General features: G+C 59.3%; 1 protein-coding gene across 1 annotated transcript in view; it reads left to right on the plus strand.

Moving 5' to 3' along the window:
* The first annotated feature begins 9,039 nt into the window (after nt 1-9,039).
* Nucleotides 9,040-25,418, plus strand: part of EFNA2 (ephrin A2) — a 31,309-nt gene continuing 14,930 nt past the window's right edge. The window contains exon 1 of the mRNA XM_031604182.2: nt 9,040-9,223. Within this exon, the coding sequence (XP_031460042.1) occupies nt 9,102-9,223 (122 nt within the window). The 5' untranslated portion in view covers nt 9,040-9,101. The remainder of the gene's footprint in view (nt 9,224-25,418) is intronic.

The following is a 25,418-nucleotide window of genomic DNA, read 5'->3' on the forward strand; positions in this document are numbered from 1 at the left end:
CTGGGGCTGCCCTTCAGCCCTCACATCTGCTCTGCTGTGCCCACGGCCTGGGTCTGCTTCTGTCCGGAGATTTCTGGGGTTTCATCCAAACCAGAGCTCCCCCAGCAGCTCTCTTCATTCCCCCACCACACGTGGCTCTTTCCTACCCTGCACAGGACAAGGAGCACCGTGCACACAGCTGATGGCCCCAATGGGCATCCAGGGCCGGGCTGCTTCCCCAGGCTCCCCAATGCACACCTCCACCCACAGCTCCCCAGTGTCCCCACTCTGCTGCCATCCCGGCTCCCCGCCGCCCCATGATTGACGCTCCGTGCCGCCCGGCTCCCTCCACAACACCTCCACTTTCTAATTGCTGACAGTTATTTACTGTAAAGACAGGAGCACACGCACCACCAGCTCTGACAACTCATGTCAAAACCCCGCAAGAAACTGTGTTTGTATGTCTTTATTTATTTCCCATCCTTTCCCACTCCCTCGCTCCTCTCCCTCCTGCCCCTCTCCCTCCATCCCATCCTGGCTGTGCTGCTGCCCGTTGCTCACACCCCATCCATGCCTCACTGGGCTCTGATGGACGGCTGCACAGCGGAGCCCTCAGCCGCCCGCGTGTGGATTTGCTGTCTCTCAGCCCCTCTGTGTTCCGACATAATTGGTTCTGCTCCGAGCAGTAAACAATGATGTGAGATGCATGAGTGAACCCTAAACAGCACCTACACGCAATTAAAATAATTGGGCGCATGCCTCGGGCGGATTGCAGCCCCCTGTGCTGCTTTTCTCCCTTTTTTTTTTCTCCCTTTTTTTCTCCCACCAGCCACACCGTGCCGGGTTCCCATGGATCTGATGCTCCTCTCAGCACAGGACACATTCCAGCACGGGCTCCAATGTTCCAACACAGACCCACAGAAATAATGATGACCCCAGGGAGCGTCCCTGCGCCTCTGTTAAAAATGACTCTGTTCTGTTTAGACGAGGTAACCAGAGGCCCCTCCGGACAGAGAGGAGTACAATTTTGTGTTTAATGATTCCATAATCTGATATAATATCGGGCCTGTAAGACATAATGAAGACCTGGGGGAGTTTGCATCTTTGCAGCATTAAAGGGCCTCTGCTCGGGGACGCGGACAGGTGGAGGTTTGGACTTTGATGCAGTCAAACATGTTTTTCTTGGGGTTTGTTTGACACGATTGAGAGGGAATCCAGGAGAGGAGCAAACAGCTGGGAACAGCAAAGCTTCCAGCACAGCCCACAGCAGAGGGAGGGGGCTGTGTGGGGTGTAATGCGAGAGCTGTGGGGGGGTGATCCGTGTCCTGTCAGGCAGGGGGGACACCTCAGGTGAGACCTGGAAGTGATGCTCACCCAAAATACGAGGTCAGTGCGGGCGCACGCAGGAGCAGCACCGTCTGCACACGTCTCCTCTGTGCCCCATCAGCTCATGGCTCTGCCCCAGGCCCCGTGGCACTGGGTGGGTGCAGGGAAGCCCTGGTGCAGCCCTGTGCTGCCGTTGCGCCGGGGTTCCCACATCCGCGTGCGGCTGCGGTCTCAGTGCCTCCAGATAACCTAATCCCATTTAGGCTCGGAGAGAGCTTGCAGATTCCTCCCCGGGGAGAGCAAGCTGCGCCGCGGGGGGTGGTCTGTAATGAATTCCAATCATTCCAGCACAAAGGTAGCTTACAGGAGCGCTTGCTGCAGAAAATATTAGGGTCGCTGCCCTATCATCCCTCAGAGACATCAGTTGTAGCTCAGTGATTCCGGGCTGCTGACAGGCGGGCGGCCCTGGGGGGGCAGAGCTGGCCGTGAATCCTGGCTCGTTCCTTCCTGAGAGATGGGATTGCTGTCAGAGGGCTCCTACTGGGGCAGTGTGTGCCCATCGCTGCCCTGCGCGGTGCGGCCACTCGCGCTCACCCCAACCTCGTCACTGATTTATCCTCAGGAATCCCATCCTGGAGGAGCAGAGACCCCTCCTGTGCTGGGATGGAGGCCTGGAGGCATTGCCAGCCCCAGCCTGGATGCTCTGTGTGCAGTGGGGTGGGTGCAGGCTGGGGGCTGTGGGAGCAGCTGTGATCCCAACCCACAACGCAGCCCCCACGCTGTGCCCCCCTGAGGCCGGTTCCAGCTCCCTGCTCTCCTTTCCCTCTCCTCTGTATTTATTTTATTTATTTTTTCCTATGTGGGCAACGAAGTAATGAAAGCTGCCCCCTCCAAGACGGGCTTTAATACGGCTCCGTGTCTGGGCCGGGATGTTTCACCTCGGGAGCTGCCAATCCGTCTCTGTCAAGCTGTCAGCCGTGATGTGTCTGCGCAGTGGCTGCAGCCGCGCTGCAATTCAAAGTGGATTAACTCTTTGGGCTGCCCTGCCCTCCTCCCCTTCCCATTCCACTTGGGTGGGTTCAGGCCAAACAGAAAACGCTTCTCCCCTGTGCTTTCCATATTCACGAGCTCCCGAGGCGCAGCTGGGTGCCCGCGGTGCTGCTCTGCGCTCCCTGATGGGAACGGGGCCGAGCAGCCTCCTCAACCCCCCCCCAACCCCCACCCCAGCCGTGTGCTCTTGGCCGTGGCTGCTGGGATGCAGTGGGGATGCAGAGGGGAGACGGCTTCGGCTGCAGGTCATCGCCCCCCCGCCCTCGCTGAGGACCTCAGGGACGCCCCACAGCCTCAGATCTGATCCACACGGGATGGTTGTGGTGCCGGGGGGGGGGGATGTGGGGCTGAGTGGGTGAGCTCTGCGTCCCCCCCGCTGCGCCCCGTGGCGCTGCGCCGTCCTTGTGCCACCGCGTGTCCCTGGTGGCGGAGCGGGGATGGCAACGCATTGCCCACCCCCCGCTGGGGCTACGGACCCCCCCGGGTGTCCAACCGAGCCACCACCACCTCACTCCCACCCTTGGGCCGGGTCGGGGGGGGGGTGGGGGGTTGTTTGCTTCGCTTCCCCACGCTGTAAATCTTCCCCCAAACAAAGGAATGGGGCCGGGGGTCCTCGGGCCGCCCCCGCCCGCAGCCGAGGGCTGGGCACTAGGGGGGGGTGTTGGACAAGCAATGCTGCTGGGCACGGCGCCCCGGGCACGGCTCCGGCCTCGGCCCGGCTTTGGGGCAGAGAGCCGGCGGTTCGGGGATGTTTTACCCGACGTACGTCCTCGCTGCAGCCCCGACGTGGGCACCCTCACCATCCCATGCAGAGCCGGGGGGGCCCGCTGGGTTCCATGCAGTGTCTCCCTCTCTGCCCCTCCCCGCAGCACCCGGCTCCGAGCAGGGCTTAGAAATCACAGTTGCTGAGATTTGGGCAGCTCTATGGTGTGAGACCTATGGCTCAGTCTGGTGCCAGGTTGGGGGCAGCAGTGATGCAGAGGCTGCACCGGAGCTGCTGTTGTTAACACCCAACATGTGCCCCCCTCCTTTCCCCCCCCCCCCCCCCGGTTCAGTCAGCAGGCAGGAGGTGTCCTGCATGCTATGGGGCACAGCCTGCAGCTCTGGGCCTCACGCACTGCTCCTTCCTCCCTCTGTCCATCTGTCTGTCTGTCTGTCTGCCCACTGTAGGCACAGCCCTGTCCTGAGCCATGCGGAACTGTGCACCCACTGCCAGGCTCTGCTCCTCCCCCCCCACAGCCTTTGTGACACGTGGAGAGATGTCCCCACCTGCCTCAGTTTCCCCTGGCAGCAGGGTGGGTCGGGCAGGGCTTTCCACCTCCAAATCCATCACCCCAAAGGTGCCAGCTGAGTTAGCAGCCAGGTGACAACACACCCAATTTGCTGTGGTTCATGAATGCCAGCAAATCTCCTGCAGGGAGGTGCAGCAGTCGTGTGAGGCTGCATCCAGCAGCTGGGGCTCAGACTCGCTGCATCGGTGCCAAGGTGAGTGCAAACTGGCACTGGTGCCAAAAGGAGCTGTGCACAGTTGTGCCAGCACGGCGCTGGCTTGGAGCTGGGGATGCTCTGCATGCAGCTGATTTGGGGGCTGGGTGTGTTAACGAGCATTTGCTTTAACGAGCCGTGGGTGTTCCCTGCTCTGTGTTTCTGCATCTGAGCTCTGGGGCATCCCAACCCGTTCTCTGCAGGGCAGGGAGCGTTGAAAGGCTGGGAGCAGGGCACAGAGGCACAGGCTGTGTCCTGCATCGCTGCATCTGCCTCCTTGAAGGCGGCCTCCTACATAAGGCGGGGGCTGAGGGACCCTTTCTGCAGCCACATCCGATTCCACTTGACCCCTCAGTTCCAAGCTGCGCTCTCCGCACATCGTTGCTTCCATTTGGGCACAGCTGAGCGCCGGGTGCCTCTCGTAAGCTGGCATTGCCACGGGGCAGCTCAAAGCCAGGAGAAGTGCTACGTGGGGTGCTGTGCCGTGTGCCATGTGCTGGAGCAGAGGGCAGCGGCACAGCGCCAGCCCAGCCCTGCATGGCAGCACCGCCGTCAGCGCCGGTGCGGCTCAGGGGAGCAGAGAGGCCCGAGTTGACAGCAGACGCTAATGAGCCGGCAGTAATGCACTCGTGGCTGTTCATTACTTTGGGGTTTCTGACATTTGGGTCACTTAATGGATTTGTTTCCTTTCCTCTCCGCATCCCTCCCTCCCCCCCTCCCCTTCAGTGGCTGCCTGGGACCAGTTGTAAATTAGCCCTTAATTTCTCACATGTGGCTTTATTTAAGCAGCAAACCCGCTGGCAGCGCTTCCCCCCCCCCTCCAAACCCCCTCCTCCCAACCCTCCCCCCCCACCCCCTCTGTGGCCTCTTTGGAGGCTCTGCCAGGGTGGGCGCTTTGGGGAGGGCGGGGGGGGGGAGGATGAGGACATCACATCCAGGACCCCAAGCCAAAGCAGAGCTCAGTGCTGCTGGGACCTCAGCGCTGCGTCTGCGCCAGGGCTGCAGGATTTCCATCCCGGGGCCCCTCTTCCTGTTGCAGCCAAATTGCAGCCATCCCCAAGGATAGGAAAGGCCTCTCCATCTGCGTCGGCGCTGGAGCTGAGAGCCGTGCCCGAATCTTTTTTTTTTGCTCTCATTCTTTACCTTTAAAGCTGGAAGTTTGTTGTTGTCGTCGGGTTGGTTTTTCTTTCTTTTTTTTTTTTTGGGGGTTGGCTTTCAATAGCAAATATTTTCGCTAATTTCTGGCTTGGTGCAATTAAAGCTATAGAAGATGGGTGTAAATTATACCTCCTTGCCACCAGTCTCGGGTCCCCCCCAGGAGTAGCTGGGGGCTGGAAACCTGAGGATTTGCAGTAATTAAGGCAAATAGTTGTTTTTGTTCGGGCAGAAAAACAAGCTGAAAGCTGTTAGAAAGAAAGGAAGGAAAGCTGTAAGGAAGCATTTTCCTTTCAACTGGGGAAGAAAAAATAATTCCATGCAAAGCTGGGCTCTGCAACGCTGTGCAGGAGGGCAGCACCCAGGAAACGGCCCCATCCACCCCCACCTCCATCTGCCACCTCTGTCCTTGGGGGGGGGGGTGAGCATTTAAAGGAGGGGGGGGGGGCACCAGGGGGTCCCACCATATTGGGGTCCATGTGGGGAGGTGTGCGGTGCCACCAGCGTCCCGGAGAGGCTTTTAGTGGTTTGGCTTGATAAATGAAAACAAATAAACGTGATAGACAAGTGGACAGCTTTATGATAGCTTCACACTGACAGGGAGAAAGATTGGTTGTCGGTGGCTTGATAGAGAAATATCTCGATGGGAGTCGGATGGAGCGATGGATAACCTTGATGGCAGAGGATGAGCAGCTCCTGTGTGCTGAGGATGCTCTGGCTCTGGATAATTCTGCTTTTATTTGTTTTACTTTTTGGAGGGGGGGGGGGGGAAGGGATGCCGAGCATCATTGAGTTGTTGGTTTGTTGTTTTTTTTTTTTCCTCTCCAAACAGATTTGCTAAATAAATAATGACGCCGCTCCATATTTTATTGATGTCCCACCTATTTACGTGCAGCGTTGGAGGTGTTTTACAATGGACCTCTTTCACTTCCCTCAATGCCAACAAACCCCAAAAGGAGAGCATCGGGTGCAGATGGGTTTATGAGGATGCTGGGATGGGCTGTGAGCAGGAGGACGTGTGAGCTGCCATTGGTGTCCATGGGCACCACGACCCCACGTGGCATCCTGCAGTGCTCTGGGGGTGTGGGGGGCACCTCTGTGACCTCAGCATTGAGCTCTGATCCCACAGTGCTGGGAACGGCCCCAGTGTCACTGTAGGGCCTGTGGGGTGTGAGTGTGGTGACCCCTGTGTGGGGCCATGGGGACAGGGGACATGGGGATACAGGGATATAGGGACAGGGGGACATGGGAACATGGGGATATGGGAACAGGGGGACATGAGGATATGGGGACATGGGGACTTGGGGACAGAGAGAACATGGGGATATGGGGATATAGGGATATAGGGACATGGGAATATGGGGATAGGGAGATATGGGAACAGGGGGACGTGAGGATATGGGGACACAGGGGATATGGAGACTTGGGGATATGGGGACATGGGGACAGAGGGACATGGGGACAGAGGGACAGGGGAACATGGGGCTACAGGGACATGGGGACAATGGGGACTTGGGGACAGAGAGACATGGAGGTATGGGGACATGGGGATATGAGAGCACAGGGGGTATAGGAAACATGGGGACAACAGGGACATGGGGACAGAGGGACATGGAGATATGGGGACATGGGGACAGGGGAACATGGGGATATGGGGACATGGGGACAATGGGGACATAGGGACAGAGGGATATGGGAGCACAGGGGGTACAGAGACATGGGGACATGGGGACAACAGGGACATGGGGACAGAGAGATACGGGGATGTGGGGACAGGGGAACATTGGGCTATGGGGACATGGGGACAATGGGGACATGGGGACAGAGGGACATGGAAATATGGGGACAGGGGAACATGGGTCTATGGGGACATGGGGACAATGGGGACATGGGGACAGACGGATATGGGAGCACAGGGGGTATGGAGACATGGGGACTTGGGGACAATTGGGGACAACAGGGACAGAGAGACATGGGGACACAGATGGGACAGGGGAACATTGGGCTATGGGGACAACGGGGACATGGGGACAGAGGGATGTGGGAGCACAGGGATTATGGAGACATGGGGACATGGGGACAACAGAGACATGGGGACAGAGGGACATGGGGATATGGGAGCACAGGGGGTATAGGAGACATGGGGACATGGGGACAACAGGGACATGGGGACAGAGGGACGTGGAGATATGGGGACATGGGGACACAGATGGGGCTGCGGGGCGGGCAGTGCTGTGTCACTGACATCAGCATTTTCCCAGAGCTCGACAAAGGAAAGCGATACGTTCATGCAAATGATTGTTTAATTTTATCCACGGATCGGAGGTGAAAATATGTTTAATGCAGTGCACGGCGGGAGCTGCTCTCCTCTCCTCCCCCAGTCTGTCCTCGGGATGCAGTCTGTCCATCCATCCATCCATCCATCCGTCTGTCTGTCCGCCCGCCCGCCCCAGGCCTTGCCCTTGCTGTGTGCTCTCACTCCTGGAGCTTTGCAGCAATGTTCCCATTTCCAACCCCCCTTCCACCCCCCTCCCCCCCGGTTTGAGCCCCCCACCTTCTGCATCCTGAGCCCCACTGCAGTGACCCCACACTTCCCTGAGCATCCCAGCACTTTGCTGTGAATTCCCCGCTGGGGAAAAGCAGCTCAGTTTGAACCCCACCCACTGCACTCACACAGCAGCCCCACGCTCCCCTGTGGCAACGCACAACATCTGCACCCCCCCCCCCCTCACCCTCCCCCTTTTGCAAAGCTCAACCTCGGCACCCCCCCTTTGCAATGCACCCTCCTTTGCAATTTAGCCCCCCCTTTTGCATAGCATAACCTCTGCACTCTCTTTTGCAAAGCACTCCCCTTTGCAATGCATAACCCCAACACCTCCCTTTGCATTGCACCCTTCCTTTGCAAAGCACAACCTCCGTACCCCCCCCCATTTGCAATGCACTTCCCTTGCAATGCACCCCCCGTTGAAAGCACAACCTCTGCACCCCATTTGCAATGCACCCCCCCCTTTGCAAAGCACAACCTCTGCACCCCCCTTTGCAATGCACCCCCTTTGCAAAGCACAACCACCGCACCCCCATTGCAACGCACCCCCCCATTGAAAGCACATCCTCTGCACCTCCCCCTTTGCAACGCACAACCACTGCACCCCCCTTTTGCAATGCGCCCCCGTTTGCAAAGCACCCCCACTGCGATGCACTCCCCACTGAAAGCACAACCTCTGCATCCCTCCTTTGCAAAGCACAACCCCTGCACCCCATTCTGCAACGCGCCCCCTTCGCAACGCACAACCTCTGCACCCCCATCTTTACAACGCACCCCGCTTTAGCAAAGCACCCCTCATTTTGCAACGCACCCCATTGCAAACCCCAACCCCTGCCCCGCATTTCGCACCGCACGACCCCCGCACGCTCTCAGCTCTCTCCCCCCCCATATCCGTGACCGCTCGGGGGGCACCGCTGGGGCTCCGCCCTGGGTCGCAGTCGGGCGCTCGCCGCGGCCGTCGGTGGCAACAATGTGGCGGGGGGCGGAACCGACGGCGGCGCGGGGCGGTGCGGGGCCGTGCGGGGCGGAGCGGCGCGGGGCGGGGCGGGGCGCGGCGCAGCATGGAGCGGCGGCACTGAACGCGGGGAGCGGCGGCCTCCGGCCCGGCCTTTGTCTCTCCGGTGCTCCCGGGCGGCGCGGCGGCGGGCGGAGGAAGCCCGCGGGGTCGAGCCGTGCCCCCCACACCGCAGCTCCGCCCCGCACCGCGCCGCTCCGCACCGCGCCCCACCCGGCGCAGCTCTACAGGTGCGGGGCGCGGGCGGCGGGGGGGGGCGGCCGGGGGTCTCGAGCGGGGAACTTCGTCGGGGCGGCGGTGCCCGACGGCTGGAACGGAGCGGGGCCCGGTTCGGTCCCCTCCGATCGGTTCGCGGGATGCGCTCGCCGCCGTTCAGGCGTTCGGCGGCCGCCCCCAACTTTCCCCGCTGACGGCCGCGGGGCCGCGGGCGATGGTGAGCTCCGGCCGCCCCCCCGCCGCCGCCGCCGCCGCCCGCCTCCCGCCCGCCGCTCCCGGTCGGGCCCGGAGCCGCTCCGCCGCCGCCCGCTGAGCCGCTCCGCCGGGACGATGCCGCGTTGGGAGGCGGCCGCGCTGCTCGCGGCGATCGTCGGCGTCTGCGTGTGGAGCGACGACCCCGGGAAAGTGATCTCGGATCGCTACGCCGTCTATTGGAACCGCAGCAACCCCAGGTGAGCGCCGGGCCGCCCCGTTCTTCCCTCCGTGCTTTTCGTTTCTGCCTTTTCCCCCCTCCCCGCTCCATCCCCTCCATCCCGGTTCCTCGCGGAGTTCCCGCACGCCGGGGCTCGGGACAAAAGGCTGCGAGCGGCGGCGGAGAAACTCGGCGTTATTTTCCACGTTGGAAGAAGCGAGAGGGGGGAAAAGAAAAAAAAAAAAAAGAGAAAAAAAAGAAGAAGAAGAAGAAAAAAAAAAGAACCGCTCCGTCAGCTCCCGTAGTTTCCCCGCTCTGTGTTTGCGAGAAGAAATTATTGCTGTCATTATTATTATTAATTATTACTATTTTTTTTTTGGAAGGGTTTTTATTATTATTTAGCCTTGTTATGGTGATGATTTCGGAGAGTTCATTTCTTTTTTTTTTTGTTTTTTTTTTTCTTTTCCCCGTCGGATTTCTTTGTTCGCAATTCCGTAAAGCCCGAATTCACCCCGCGATGAGCTCCGGATCCCCCCCCCCCCCATCCATCCTTACACCCCCTCCCCTAATTAATTCCCAGCTGATGCCGCCGACCCCGCAGCTCCATCTCCCCCCAGGTGCAGCCCCCGATCGGACCCCGCACATCGCGCCGATGCGGGGCCGGCTGCCATCCCCGCGCTGCTCCCCAAATCCGCACGGCTCAGAAAAAGACCCCATCGGACCCCCCCTCCCCCCCATCCCTTCATCCCCCCCAATTGCTGTGCGCTGTGCCGGGGGCGGCGCGATGCCCTCCGGCCGTGGAGAGGCGCGGTGACTCCGCGCTCCTGGATGGGACGCCCGGCTCCTTTGTGCTCTTCGTGCCGGGGCCTCGGCTGCCCCGCATATGGGTTTTATTATCCTCCCCCTCGCATTTTTGTGGGGGGTTGGAAGAGGAGGGGAGGGCTTTTTTGGGTTGTGTGGGTTTTCGGTGGGGTTTTGTTTTGTTTTTCTCTTCCCCGTTGCAAAGTTTTTTGGGTATATATATATTTTGGTTACGGTGGTCGCTCCGTTTCGGCCACACTTTTGGGGTTTTTGCCTTTTGTTTTCCCGGCTGGAGTTGTGCTGCAGGTGATGGGATGGGGTTGTGGTGCCTGTTGGCTCTGTGTCCCATCTCACTGCCATCACCCCAGTGCCATCGCACAGCATCCATCCGTGCTGCGGCCCATTGGAGGCTTTGGGCCCCGATATCAGCAGGGAAAACACCTTCAAGGGGGGGAAAAATAGAGCAAAGGATGCGGGGAGCGGCGTGGGATGAGCAGACAATGGCTGCAGGGCTGTGATGTGACCCACATTTCACATTTTGGGTCCGGGGCTCACGGGGACACATCAGTGCCACGCATACAGACATGGAGTTCTCTCCTTGTTCTGCTCTTTGGGTCCAGCTGTTTGGAGTTACTCGAGGGTTATTTCATCCTTCTAGATGATGAGCAGTCTTCCTATGCCTCTTCGACTCCGCTTTTCCTCCCTCGTTTTCCCCTTTAAGAAGGGGGGAAATCAGAAAGGATCCAAAAGGACCAAAAAATAAAAGAGAGGAAAATGCCCAACCCGCACACCTGGGCTGGGATGGAGCTTTTTCTCCTGTTTTCTTTCACCATCCATATTCCATAAAGGACCGCCATAAATCTCCCAGTCGTAGACTCACGGAATGATAGAATCAATAGGATTTGCCCAGATTAGAATAATTCTGTATTTCCTAATTGGGTTCTAAATGAAAAACAAACGGTACGGCGAGAGCTGCCCGTTCCGTGGGGGCTTTTGGCACCGAGCTGGAGACCTTTCTTTAATAGGTGATGGGGCCAAAGGGGGAATTTGGTGTGCCTGGCCCTTGGGGGGGTTGGCAGGGTGAGGTTGGGGAGCTGCATCCCGGAGCACTGGGTTCTCCCTGTGCACTGGGAAGGGTTGGGTGCAGCCTTTGGGTTCGGCTGGATGTCCGCTCCGACCCATTGGAAGTCGGTGCTGGCAGCTCTTGGAAGCTCTCAGCTCTGCCTGATGCAAAGCATTGGCACTGGGTTGGTCCATCAGCCAGGGCCTGGGCAGCACCAGCATCCTTGCAGAACAACAATTCTCCCGCCGTGGATTTGTGTCTGTAGAGATGTGCAAAGTGTGGGGTATTTTCCTCTCTCTATTTACGGTACGGATACAAATGCTGTAAATGGTCTCGATTTTACCCGTGGCCTATATTTAACTGTGAAGTCATTTCTGTGCCTTGGAAACCTCATTTTTTCCTGCTTCTTTTCTTCTTCTGTTTTTTTTCTTCTTCTATTTTTGTTTTTTTTTTCCCCCCTGTTGGTGCTGTGAGCACAGCTGGGATTTCAGTTCTGCTCTCCGTGGGCTGGAGGAGCTCAGCACAGCTCCGGGTGGGCATTGCAGGGCGATGTGGCTTGGGGTGCTGCAGCTTTTAGCTGCTCTTCACCCCTCATTGCTGCATCCAAGTGGCTTTTTGTCCACGGCTCCGTGCTGCTCAGAGCTGCCCCAGCTGTGCCGTGTCCCATCCCAGCACATGGAACCCAGTTTGCCACGAGGGCGATGGCTTCAGGCCCTCCTTTGATGGAGCGATGGAAACCCTCAGGTTGCTTTTTCGTGGGAGATGGGTGCTGGGAAGGGATGGCTGAGCAAAAGATTGGGCACATCTGTACTGGGAGCCGCGTGTTGGCTGCGCCGTGGGTCCTTTTCATTTGGGCTGGGTCTCTCCGTGCCGTGGTTCTTCTCCCATCTTCTGGCTCTCTGGCCGTTGGGGTTTCTCCCATCTCTGCCCCATGCTGGGGTTGGAGCTGCCCAACCCCAACCCCAACCCCAACCCCAGCAGTGGGTTCCCTCGGAGTTCCCATTTGGATCATTTTCCCTTTGTGCTCAGATCATTTGCAGCCCTCCCCACCCCTCTTTTCCAGCCCGCTAAGCCGTGTTAGCGATTCTCCACCAGCCAAGGGCTGGAGCAGCACGGTTAATAGAGAGCAGCTCCAAGCAGGGCCAGCGCCTGCGATGAGATTTTCCCTTCCTGGGGGCTGCAGTCACTCTCCCATTGCTCTCACTTTTGAGGTCCAACCACCACCGGGGGCTGCGAGGTGGCTGCTTGTCCCCATCGGCACCCAAAGCCGTGCTGTTCCTGGAGCCAAGCAGCAGCAGGGTGATGGGTGAAGGAGGGACGGCTCCAGGTGTGGCTGCAGAGCTGTCAGTGTGCACCAACAGAGGTGTTTCGGAGGTGTTATCTCAAATGCACAAAGGGTCCCTGGGCACCAACCCCTGCAGTTTGCACGCCCGGTGCCATTGCTGCGGGATGGAGATGGGTTACAGGGCTGCAAACACCGTCCCAGCGCCGGCTGTCCGTCTGTCTGTCTGTCTGTCCATGCAGCTGCCCCACGTACCCGGGGTTGGGGGCCATTCCGTATCGATACGTGCATTTATTCGGTGAGGTTCATCCGCTGGGCTGTCTGCAAAATTGCAGCAATTTTTCCTTAAATAACTCATTTCCAATGGCGAGATTTTTTTTTTATTTTCGTGTGCGTGGTTGAGACGTTAATTGTGTGCTGGAGATTTGCTCTCTGTCCTCCGTGTTTTTCCTCACTTGGGCACAGACCTCGCTCTGCTCCGTTGGCTCGGATGGGGGTCACAGCATTGCTGCTTTCAGCCCCCGAAGAGGAGTTGAAGATTTATTTTTCCCCTTGCTCACGGTCTGCCCTCAGGTCCAACCGTCCCCATACGGCCATGGGATTGAGCCCCACAGCCAAGGGTGCCGCAGGGACCCCAAAGCATCAGCAGATGCCTTCTGGAGGTGTGAAGCAGCGGCGGTGGGGCCGGGCTGTCCTGGTGTGAGCAGCCCAGGAGGTGCTGGGATGGGGCTGCAGGTGGGTCCGATCGCTGCTGGTGGGAGTTTTCCTCCCTCCTCTCCCCCTCTGCTTGTTGATGCTGCTGTGGCTGGGCTGCTAAATAGCTTCCCATTGTTTGAGAGCTAATTACCTCTTAATGAGGCTCCTTACTCAAAAGCCAAGAGGAGCGGTGGGTGTGCGGTGCTGCCTTTGGGCACCGTGCCCACGGAGAGAAGGTGCAGGGATGGCTCTGTGGATGGTGCCAGGTTTGGGGACCTCAGCACATTGCCTGGGACACCGCGGGGTCAGCACGGAGCCATAGCTGAGCTCTCAGCCCCATCCTGTTCCAAAATGTGCACAGACCCCACCTGCAGCACATCCTGCATTTGGGCGATGGTTCCAAAACGTGGTTGGGTTGCATCCATACGCTGTGTGTCCTTGGCTGGTGCTGTCCCAGCTAGGACCGACCCTCAGTGGCTGCAGGGTGGTGGTGATGGTGATGGGAGGGAGCTGAGCTCTGCCCTGGCTTTGCCATGCACCAGCACTGCGATGGGGAGAGCGCAGCCATCGCATCGCGCCCTGCTCCCCAGCCCTGCTCCCCAGCCCTGCTCCCCAGCCCTGCTCCCCAGCCCTGCTCCCCAGCCCTGCTCCCCAGCCCTGCTCTGCCCCACAGGCGTTTGTGCCATTAACACTGTGCCCATGGTGGTGGGGAAGGATGGAGCTTGAGGCTGCTTTATGTCTGTGTGTATATGTGTATTTTTTCCCCGTCCCTTTTGAAATGTTCTCCTCCTCGTTTCCAAGCCCATTTCCTCTGATTGCAGGGCGGTGCGGCTGCAGGTGCCTCTGCTGTGCTGCTTTGGTGCTGTGCCTTTGTGGGGTCATTGCACAGTGCATCCCACTGAGCTCCTGGTATCACCACGCAGCCGACGATCACCGCCAGCATTTCCACCACGGCATCCCCAGGACCAGCTGAGTGCAGAACCCCGACTGCCTGCTTTGTATTCAGACACAAAACAGGCCCTGATTTAAGCTAGGCCACCTCAAAATCCCCCCCCTAAGAATTGACATTCTCATTGCAGACCCTCTGCCCAGAGCCCAGCGGGCGCCGATGCACGGCACTGCGCTGCTCCACCTGCAGCAGGGGAGCCCCACGGATTGCATGCACCGTGCTGCATCTGTGAGCACTGTGCTGTGCTGTGCTGTGCATGCACCACGACTGCACCCTGCATGCACCGTGCCTGCGCCCCGCACCCGAGTTCTTTGCATCCCTTTCATCGGTGCGATGCTCAGTGCCCCCCGCTCCACCTGAACCCAACTTTTGTTGCGTTTTCCTTTCATTCTTTTATTTCTCACTGCAGAAAAGGACACGTTTCCAGGCTCGGTTTCTTTTTCCCGGAGCGCTGGGCGCGGATGGAGCTCCCCATCAGCTCAGCAGCAGCCCATGTTGTCCCAGCAGCGGGCGCAAACCTCCCCGCCGTCCTCCGGGAGAATTTCGTGCTGCGCCTTCGAGTGGCTTTTATTCGGCCTCGATATAAATACACCCATTTTATTTAAAACGAGCCGCGTTTATCTGCGCGGCGAAATGAAACCAGCCGAGCCCGACCCCGTAAAGAGCTCAGAAAATCCCAATTCTTCCTTTTTTCCAATCCCGTTTCCATTGAGAGGAGCATCTCCTGCAGCCCGCGCGCCGTTACCGGTTACGGCTGCACCCGGCGCCCGCGGTTACCTTTCACTTGGTGTTTTCTTAAAGATTTTGGTGATTTTTTTTTTGCAGCTCCGGCGCTGTCCCCACGCAGGGGGAGCCGCCTCCATCAGCTCGATAATCCCAATTATTATCTGCTCGCTGGATCGCGGCTTCTTATTAAATTTGGCACCGCTGGATTTGCCGTTCCAGACGCCTGCGTCGGTGCTGGGATTCATCTCCATGAGCCTGGGGGAGGAAATGGAGTGGAAAAAGGCTGGGGGTGCAGGGGGTGCTCAGAACCACGTCCCCATGCTGTCCCTTATAGCGCCGTCACCGCTGCGCCCAGGCGCTGCCCGCAGTGCGGAGTGGGCGCCTCTTATTTCAGCCAAAGGGTCAAATGGAAGTGATTGCAATTACTTTTTTTTTTTAATGATTATTATTTTTTTTTAAGTGGCGCCTTCGTACTCGCTTTAAAAAAAAAAAATGTATGAAAACAAGTTATTTTTTGCTTTGCTCTACAATTCAGAGGAACCTCTCTCCACCAGCGCTGCCCTTTGCACAAAGGGTTCCCTCCCCACATCCCGCTCTGTTTGCCAGCAGATCTTTCTTTCCTGGCGCCTTTCTCTTCCAAATTCCATTTTTTTGGTTGCGGTGTTTTGCCTGGCGCTGTGTTCAGGGCCTTTTGGGGGGGATTTCTGCTGCTCCCACACCCATTCCCACCCATGGCTGCTTGGAGACCTGCGGGGTCCCATTACCCACCGCTCAGCGCTCGCTCTTTCGCTTTGCATCCCCGCTCCTCTTCCAATGCTCTGCCACCATTTTGCTCCGTTTAGGGCACAAAGTGCCCGTATCACTGCTTCTCTGTCCTCACAGCTGTGATGAGAGCTGGCTGTAGGCTCACACTTACAGAGCCTCAGGGCGAGCATCGCCACACAGCACCATCCCTGTGCTGTGGCACTCAGTGCGGGGTCCTGGGGGGCACAGAGGCCACCCCGTTCCATCCAAGGGTGTGGGGCTGCGGGGTCCCCCTGTGCCCAGCCCCCCGTGGCCTTTTGTTGCACTGCCACAATTCCTGTTCTCCTCTCTGTGCTCGGCACGGGTCGGGCGTGGGGACCCTCGGGTGGTGCAGGCAATGCTTGGGGGTGGGATGAGCTCCAGTTCCCAGCTCAGCAAGCAGACATCGCCTCTCCCCCAGCCTCAGTTTCTCGTGTTGAGGTGAGGAGAGGTGCTGGGGCTGTGTGGAGCTGCTCCATCTGTGGGGTGAGGGAGGGGATGCGGGGATGGGTCCCCAGGAAGCGCCGTGTCCGGTCCCTGCAGCCCCGGGATGGAGGCCAGCTGGGCTCTGTGCATTTGGTTGTTGGTTTTTGTTTTTTTTTTACCTTAAACATTTTAATATTGGTTTCACCTTATAAATCACTGCACCGGGCTGCCTTGTAAAGGGAGATTTATGGGTCCAGGTGTGGCTGCGACGCGCTGAACTCTGCTGCTGGCCGGCCTGCTGCACTGCTGCTGTAATGGGGGTGGGGGTGTAAATCCCATCCCGTGGGGACAGGATTGGGAATCACACCCCACACCCCCTCCTGCACACACCCAGAGCCGTGTATCCCCGCTGCTGGTGTCAATCTATGGGGTGAAGTCCACCCCCACCCCAACCCCACAGGCGGCTGCAGCGGCTCCAGAGGGATTTTCCCAGCGCCAGCGCTGCCCTCAGCAGCACAAACGAACCAAGTAATTGCAACATGGAAATATTTTGTGCTCATTAAGCGGCGCACGAAGGAGCAGCGTTCCCTGGCGCGGGCAGGGACTCCCAGGGGTCACCGGGACCCAAACCCTGCTGCTCTACTGTGGCCAAACAGCGGGGCAGGCGGGAGCTTTCCCAGGGTTTGGGGTCACCGTGGTGCTGGGTATTGCCCTGTACGGAGCCCCAGTGCTGTAGGGTGCAGTGCTGGTGGGCTCAGGGTTGGTGCGTTTCCTCCCAGCTGCCCCAAATCCAAAGCATTACAGCTTGAAGTGAAGGGACGCCCTGATGCTGTGTGCCAAAGGGGGTCGGGGTGCCCCCTCCTCCTGCAGCACAGGGATGGTGATAGATGGACCGTGCCGTGCAGGAGGTGCCAAGGAGCTGATGCACGGAGCAGGCGAGGGTGCAGGGATGCAGCAGAGCCCAGCACACGCTTGTGATGCTCCTCCAGCACTGCCACGATGCTCTGTGCTGTTCCCGGTGCCGGAGGAGCGAAGCCACTGCGTGGGGAGCGCCCAGGAGAGCTGCAGGCGGGGGAAGCTTTATGGCTGTAGTTAAGGAGACTTTATGATATTGTATCTGAACAATTGCCTGCTATTATCTGGATCGATGCCGCGTGATTGAGACGCCGGTTGATAACCCAGGCGCTTTCACACCGCGCCGGGTCGCTTTGCTCTCCGTAACGCCCCTTAGCTCTTCTGCTTTGCTCCCCCAGAGCTGTGTGCTACGGCTCTCACCGTGGGGCATCTCATGCCCTGTGCCACACTGCATATATCCCACGTGGGGACCGTGGGGCTGCCAGCCCAAGGCAGTGCTGCGTTGGGTGCTATGGGGGTGTTCTCAGTGCTCCGTGCTGCAGTGGGGTTGGGCTCAGCACCCCGACTTGAGGTCAGGCACCAGAAGCTGTCTGCTGTCTGGCTGAGCCCCATCTCCCCTTTGTGGGTGCAGAAATTCATAGGGGGGGATTCGCTGGGCTTGCAGGCTTCGTCCTGATCTCTGGAGGGTTTGGGGACTCAGTCCCACCTCTGCCCGCCCCGCAGTGACCTTGGGTGCATCACGTCAGCTTGGGTGCATCACGTCAGCTCCACGTGCTGCGTTTCCCACAGCTGTAAAACGAGGGCAGCGATACCTTTCCCACCTCGCGGAGGGCTTGGGAGGCTTAATTAGTTAATGTTCGTAAAGTGCTTTGAGGATTAATTAATATTGCGACTCATTTTTCTGATGGTAAAACGCCACTTCCCTATCTTTGCGCCGCCGCTGTTCTGTTTGACCCCGTAACAAAACCAAGGCAGCTGGGGCCGGGCTCAACATCCCGGTGCTGTGCTGGGAGGAGAAGGGCAGCGTGCCCAGTGCTGGGGAACATTGCTGCTCCCCGCCCTCACCATGCAGCATTCCCACTGCTGGGATGTGCTGCTGCCTCCACCCCGTGCCTCTCAGTTCTTGCTCTGTGCCGCGTGCATCCTGCAGGCACAAAGCTGCCCCACGCACCACTGCGTCCCACTGCATCCCATTGCATCCCTCATCCCACTGTGCCCACCGAGACCCCCAGGGCTGTTGGTTCAGCCCCGTCTGCTCTCCAGATTTGGGTGTTTCCCAGCGGCGGAGCGCAGCCACGGAGCTGCTTTCCCAGTGAAACAAGTTGTAGCAGGCACACCTGCCTGCGAGCTGCTGGCAGCACGGGGCATTTCTGCTGTCTTAATTCCCGTATGCCATTAGTCAGAGCGCTGACTGGCAAGTTTTGTTTCCTCCGAGATGATTTCTCAGCAGCAGCTCTCCTCCGCGCCGCTCGCCCGCATCCCTCCTGCTGCAGCACCGGGGTCACAACGACGAGAGATGGGGATAGGAGGGGGTGACCCCAGCCCCCTCCCCGCTGTCCACGTGTAGATTGGGGTCGGTGCTCGTGGGGTTTGCTGCCTCGCTCCTGCACCGTGTGTTTGCTGCTCCTTTTTGGAGAGGACGAAGCGCGGCGTGCGGGGCCACGGTGAGCTGCCACCGCCCGCACCCCGCTCTGCGCCGCTGATGGCATCCCAGCAATTAAGCTGGAAGTAATGCAATGATAAAAATAACACGGCGTCCTTCTGCAGCACGCTACATCCCACCAGCTCGGAGGTGTTTAAAAACCCAGTTAACCCCAATCCCACCATCAGCTTGTGGGGTGGCATCGGTGCTGCGTCCCCGCTCCTTCCCCGCGCTCCTCCAGGGGCGGGTGGCCCCAGTTCCCCCAGTTGAGAGACTGGTTTGGTGATGGGCGGGTTTGAAATAATATGATTTACATGTGGGTTTTTTGGGGTGTTTTTTTGTTTTAATTTTTCCTCTTTCCAGGGTTGTTCACTCTCCAGGGCTTTGTTTTCCAGCTTTTCTCCATAATGCAAAGAGCAGAAATGCGTTGACGGTGATGGAGGCACTTGTGCTACGGCAGGGCTTGGGAGCAGGGATGGGCTTTGAGTGAGTGGGGCTCTCAGGCTGTGCCTCTTTGGGCACATTTCTGAGTCCTTGCTGCAGTTGTTGGGAGCAGAACGCCGTGTGCCATCCCGCACGGGGACAAAGTGCAGTGCTGTCGGATGGAGGGGCGCAGAACGGCTTTGTGGTGGTGTTTGTTGTGCCCTATGGAGCTTGATCCTGCGGGCAGCCTCACCCCATGGGCACCACGGCCCCGTTGTACCCAGAGGTACAATGCTCTGAGTGCTGCTGGTACCTGGGAAGCATTGGGCTGGGTGCTGCCTGTGGGTCCGTGCCATCGCCATCTCCCCATGGCGCACACGCAGCGCTGCCGCCCCACTGTCACGCCGACCCCATCCCACACAGGGCTCCTGGCCTCATCCCATCTCCTGCCCCACTCGGAACACTGGAAGGAGCCGAGCAGTTTCCGGGCCAGGAGGGATGGAGGGGGAAGCGGTTTCCGCTGCAGGGGAACATATGGATCCAATTGCTCCGTGCAAAACCGAGCGGTGCGGGACCGCTCCTCCGGGCATCACCGCGCTGCGGCAGGACTGCTGCATCCCCGCCGTCCCCATCCCATCCCTGTGCCCAGGGCTGCCCGTGCCATCCTAGGGAGAGCCTCCGCCCGCCCGTGCCTTTTGTCAGCCTCAGAAAAATTGACCTTGAAGCGCGCTGGAAGAGCCCTGCAGCTAATCGTGTTAGGAGGTGTCTGACTGCAGCTCCGCGCTGCTCTACCTGAGCGGCATTAGCAAAGGGGACGCGTCGGGCTCGCGGCGCCCCGGCTCAATAATTGATGCGTTTGCTCAGCTCCCCTTCCGTGGAAGGAAACCCAAGTGGTGGGAGGACGGCGACTCCATCGTGGGGGGGGACGAGGGATGGGGGTCGGGGTTTGGGGCGCGGTGCTCGGGGATGGGCCCTGTGTGCTGCCCAAAGACCCCCATGGGCAATGAGGAGCTGTGCGCATCTCCAGCTTCAGGCTCAGGACCCAGGAACCCAGGAGTGCCTGCATCCCTACGCCCTGCAGCTGCCATCCATGAGCATCACCTCCTGTGTCCCTCCCGATGTCCCCCCTGTCCCCAATCCCTGTGCTGGGGACGTTGGCTCCAGGTACGCCCCAACCCCACCGCCTCTTCCGAGCCCCATTCCCTTCCTCCTCTCCTCCCCACCTTTTTTTTTTTTTCCCCAGTTTTTTTCCTTCCCCCTCTCAGAAACGCGTGCGGGGAAGGGGAGAGATTTTGACCTTCTGCCTGGAACCAATTAAAAAGGTCTTTCCGCAGAGACGAAAGTGCTCGCGCACCTTTGTATGCTGCTAACGGGTGGAAGAAAGCAGAGGCGGCCTTTGAAGGGGGGATGGAGGTCTCTCCGCTGGGACCCCTCCAGGCTTTCAAAGCCTGCGTTACTTCTTTATTTTTAAATAGCCAAATTAAAGTGACTCCCGCTTCCTTTCCTCCCCGCGAGCGGATCGTGCCGTGAGCACGTGGCCCTGGGAGCTGCAGGGCTGTGGATGGAGATGTGGGGTGTCTGGGTTGGGGGCTGCACGCCTGCTCCCCCCCAACCCCCCCCCGTCCCCTCACCACTCAGCACCCCACTTCTATGGGTTCAGCTCCCCATTTTGACACATGGGTAGAGGGGGGGGGATGGAGGTTCCCCTCACAGCCATGGGGTTGGGGGACGGGCACTGGGGACGTTGCCCCGCCACCCCCTGGGCACGCAGCCCCTTGAACTCAAGCAGCCGCTCGGATGAGTGGGCTCCTTCAAAGGACCCCCCCCTCCCTTCTCCAGGCCCCCTCCCCAGCTCCTTAAGACGCACTGAAAGGCGCCCGGAACAAAGCACAGGAAGGATTTAAGGTGGTTTCCTTGCAGACCTGAATGCAGAGCTGCTCAGTGGGGGCAGCGCGGGGGCTTTCATCCCCACGCGGAGTTGGGGCGTCCCGGTGCCCCCCCCTCCCCCCCGACCCCTTTTTTTCTTTTTGTTTTCTTTATTTTATTTTATTATTTTTTATATAGTCTCAGATTTATTTTTCCACAGTATAATTCTGAAAGACAGCGGAGTATGAATTATTCATTGACCCCTAACTGCCTTTGCATACAATCCTGGCCAGGGGAGAGCGCCCGTGTCGAATGCATTTGTGCGCAGCGCTGCCCCAAAAAGGGACTGAAATCCATTTTTAAGGTCTGGTGGGGAACGTTGGGTGTTCTGGGGTGGGGGGGGAGGGCTGGAGCACGTGGGGTAGGGCAGAAAGTTCCAGGGGAGGGGGGAAACTCTGCCTTCCCGTGGGCTGGGAGAGCTGCGGTGTTCCCTAGGGTGACCCCGTGGGTGTCCCTATGGGGGTCCCCATGGGTGTCCCCTGGGCCACGTTTGGGTCCTGGCTGACCTCAGGGCACCTCTGGGCTGCGTTGGGTTTGGGGTCGTGGCATCACCCAGTGTTGCTCCATAGGGTTGGGTTCCACCATGGTGGGGGGGAAGGCAGGTGGAAAGCTGGCTTTTTTTTTTTGGTCCATTTCCACTGTACCCAGGCAGTCCTTTAGCATGAATCGAAATGTGAAACGTCTCTGAGAAAGGAGAGGGATTCCCCAAAGGATGCACGTGCCGATGGCGCTGCCATCACTGCCATCATCCCTGTGAGCATCGCTGTGCCGGGGGGGGGGGAGCAGCCCCATCCCTGTCCCCCATCCTCTCAGCTCTCAGTGCCACCGCTGCCCCGCGATGGGGAGGGAAGGTCCTGGTTGGGGTCGGTGAAACTGCTTTTTTGGGGAGGTGAGGGGGAAGGCGGTGAGAAAGAAGGAGGGAGGGAGGGGGGCACCTTTGGAATGGCGTTAATCTGATTAGTGTCTGAGTGAATGGACAAAGCAAAAAGGCTTAAAGCAGTGAAAGGAGCAGGGTGGGGCGGGGGAGCTCGGTGCCCTGCGCAGACCCCGGCGGCTCACGGCAAATTAGGTCAAATTTGGCTGGGGAAGCACGAGGGGAAGAAGTGCGTGGGGGGTGGGGGAGGACTCTGGGCAGAGAGATCAGAGCGCTGCTGTGGCCCCTGACCCCACTGCTGCCTTTGTCAGGACCCCCAGTGTGGGTGCTGCCCTGACCCTGCCAGGGGCCACACACCCCCTGCCCTGTGGCCTCGTGCCGGAGAGACCCCTCGCTGGTTCCCCATAGCCCCCACCCCTGGAACACCTACGTGGGGGGAGCCCAGCCCCACATCCTGCCCCACGCTCAGCCCTGCCCTCTCGTTTGTCCATCTGTCCTGGTGTCTGTAAGTTGGGGGACCTCTGCAGGCACTGTGTGTCTCACTGCAGCGATGCACTGTGTCCACACCTGGGGGGGATTGGGGGGACATTGGAGCCCCTTGGGTGAGCGGTGCTGCTGCACTCAGTGGTGACGTGAGCGTGTTGTGCTGTGCCATGCAGGGTCCTGCCCAGGGATGCTTGGGGGTGGAGGGGTGGGCAAGGATCTGGACCCTGCAGCATGGCCACCACTGCAGCATCAGCACTGCCCCGATCGATGGGTGCTGCCATGTGGCCAGGAGGATGCTGGCTGGCAGGCGGTGGCCGTGGCTTCTTGCAGAGCCTCGAGCTGCTCCCAGCATTGATCTCTGGGTGAGAGCAGTGCCTTTCAGGGATCAATGAGGGCGGTCAGTATCGTGCCCCAGAGCCATGCAGGAGTGTGGGTATGAGGCAGAAGGGGGACAGGAATGAGGGCTGGGGTGGCCGGGGAGGGGGGCAGGGGGAGAAGCCCAACCCCAGCAGCAGAGCTGTGCCCAGGGAGGGGTCACCCCAATGGGGTTGGGGCAGCAGTGTGGTCACTGTGGTCCGTTCACACAAGGATGTCCCCGTAGCTCAGGTACGAATGGGTCCCCCTGTGCCTCAGTTTCCACGTCTGGCAGCTGGGGCCGAGGCTGTGCCCATTAGGACAGAGGGACTGGTAGTGGGATCCTGGCATGAGCCCTGTGGCACTCGGTGGTCAGTGATGGTTGTAACACACCTGGGGCTCCGCTGGGATGGCAGATGGATCTCAGTGAGCCCCAGGATGGCAGCAGGGATGGGGGTGAAGGGTGGGGGATGTGGGTCTGGGGAGAGGAGCACGCAGAGGCCGAACCTTGGGAGCCTTTCAGACCCTTTGGTTATCCAGGAGGTACCCATGGGTGGGAGCAGCAGGGAGAACAGGCGGCTGTTCTCATGGGTGCGGCTGCGGTTCCATAGGGTCACACTGCTGCCTCGGTTCCCCTGCATGCATGGGGAGCTCTGCCCCCAGACCCCCAGCTGCACCAACATGTGAACTCATCCATTCCTTTTGTTGGGTTCATGGCAGCCGGGTCGGAAATGCGCCGCAAGTCAGCACAGGTGGGAACAAAGCCAGGAGCAGCCCATGGGTGGGGGAGCAGCGGGCACCGCCCGGAGCTGCAGCTTCCAAGAAACAGAAAATGAGGAGGGTTAAAAAAAAAAAAAAAAAAAAAGAAAAGCAGTTCCCCGATTACATCTGGTGCAGTGACAAATCTGCCAGGCAGGTGATTATCCGGCGCGGACGTGCCCAGCGCGGATACCGCTCGGATTAAAGGGGAAGGGGAAGCGAGGAGGGGGGTGGGAGGGAGATGGCCCCGTTAAACCAACACCGCCGGAGGAGCGGACCTGCGTGGGAAGGTGGTGTGAGGATGTGGGGAGGGGGCTGCCGACCCCCGGCCCCGCTGCAGCACACGGACCCCCCCGCAGCGCCCGGTCCCGGCATGCCCTCGGTGCGCGGCTGCCTTTCCAGGCACGTCCCGGCATCCCCTCGGGACGGCGCAGAAAATTAACAGCAGTTCAGATCTGAGGAACTTTATGACACGTGTATGATAGGACTGAACCAGGGCGTAATTGAATGACGGATGAGCTTCCAAGAGCCACATTTCCAGGGAGTAATGAAAAATAGAAGTGCTATTGACTAAAGGAGCTTTCGGCGGCCGCGCGGCGCGGCGCGGGATGAGCCGGCTGCCGGCAGGGGGAATGCATCAATACGGCAAGTAATAGCTCAGTTATTATAACTCTGGAAATGTCATTCAGGCCTAACCAGAGAACACTAGCTATTAACTAGCCTTAAACAGCGCGCGCGGGGCGGGCAGCCCGGCCTGGGAGCGCCCGGTAATTATTTTGCTTTCCTCCGTGGCTCCGCTGCAGTTTCCTCCTCGCTCCGCCGTGGGTCAGGCAGCAGCCCCGTGTGTGTGTGTGTGTGTGTGTGTATGGGACGTGCATTTGTCACCAGAGCCCCACGGGGCCGCCACTCCCAGCCCCAAACGTGCTGCAGCTGCTCCAGATCCTCTGCAGAGGCGGATGAGCGGTGATGTGCCGCGGGAGCGCAGCCTGCCCGTCTCAGGGCACGGCGCTCCGCAGACCCCTGAGGTGTAATGAAAGCCTGTGGGGAGAGTATCGAGTGAACCTAAATGGATTTTCTCCATTAACACAGCCCTATCATCCCGTTATCAGCTCCTCGGCGCAGAGAAGCTCGGGGTCTGCGGTCGGAGCGGGCTGCACTTAGTGTGCTCTCCGCCAGCACCGCCGCCTGCTGCCGCAGCAAGGATGCAGCTGCACCCAGCCCTGGTGTGCTGCAGGTGCTGGGCATGCTCCATGCACTTTGCACACTGCATGCACCCGGTGTGCTTCGTGTGCATTGCACGCTGCATGCACACAGTGTGCGCCGTGCGCTTTGCGCACTTGTGCACTTTGCAGTATTTGGGAATCCAACTTGAGGCACTGTTTTTTGGGTGAGCATGCTCAGAATCAGGGCAGCAGGGTGTGGTGAATGGGTGTCTGGTGCACAACCCACCCTTCCTGTGACACCCCCCCTCCCCCAGCATTGCAGGTGCAACATGGAGGGCTCAGTGGGGCAAAAGAGGGGTGGAGCCCATGGTTCTCATCCCCACACACAGCCACTACCTGCTTTGCAAGTCATAGTTCATCATTAGCCAGGAAATAATAATTAATTGTTGGGCAGACAAGAGGCATTGCTCGCTCCCCCCCAGCCCCCATCAAAGGGAGCTGACAGACCCAGTGTGATGAATTACAGCTCCGCAGCCCATCATCACCATGCTGAGGAGCAAAGTCCTGCATTGTCCTGATGGGGTCACCGGGGTTTGGATCCCAGCTGCTGACCTCCGGGGACAGTGGGGTGGCACAGGGTGCACAGGGGTGGGGGTAAGCAAGAGGGTGATGAAGCCCCAGCGTGGTTGGATGGCTCCTGTGCTAAATGCCACGGGGGGTGCTGGCTGCACTGCTGCCCCCAGTGTGCCAGAACAGCCCCAGCGAGCACCAGGGCTCAGTGGCCTGAATGAAGTCAGCCTGCTGTGGGGTTCTTTACCTTTTTAGACACCCCCAATTGGGCGCCTTTGTCCGGCGGGGGTTCCCAGCTGCCTATGGCAGATAACCCCCAGCAGCTCCCCCATCCCTCACCCTTATCAGCACCAGCCGTGTTAATTAGGGCGCTCAGCGTGAGCAGCCTGAGCACGTATGAGCACGCGTGGCCTCGTGCACGGGCTGGCACATGGCTGCAGCAGAGACACGCAGGGTT

Source organism: Phasianus colchicus, chromosome 28 (assembly GCF_987193195.1).
Source record: "Phasianus colchicus chromosome 28, bPhaCol1.hap1.1, whole genome shotgun sequence".
NCBI lineage: Eukaryota > Metazoa > Chordata > Aves > Galliformes > Phasianidae > Phasianus > Phasianus colchicus.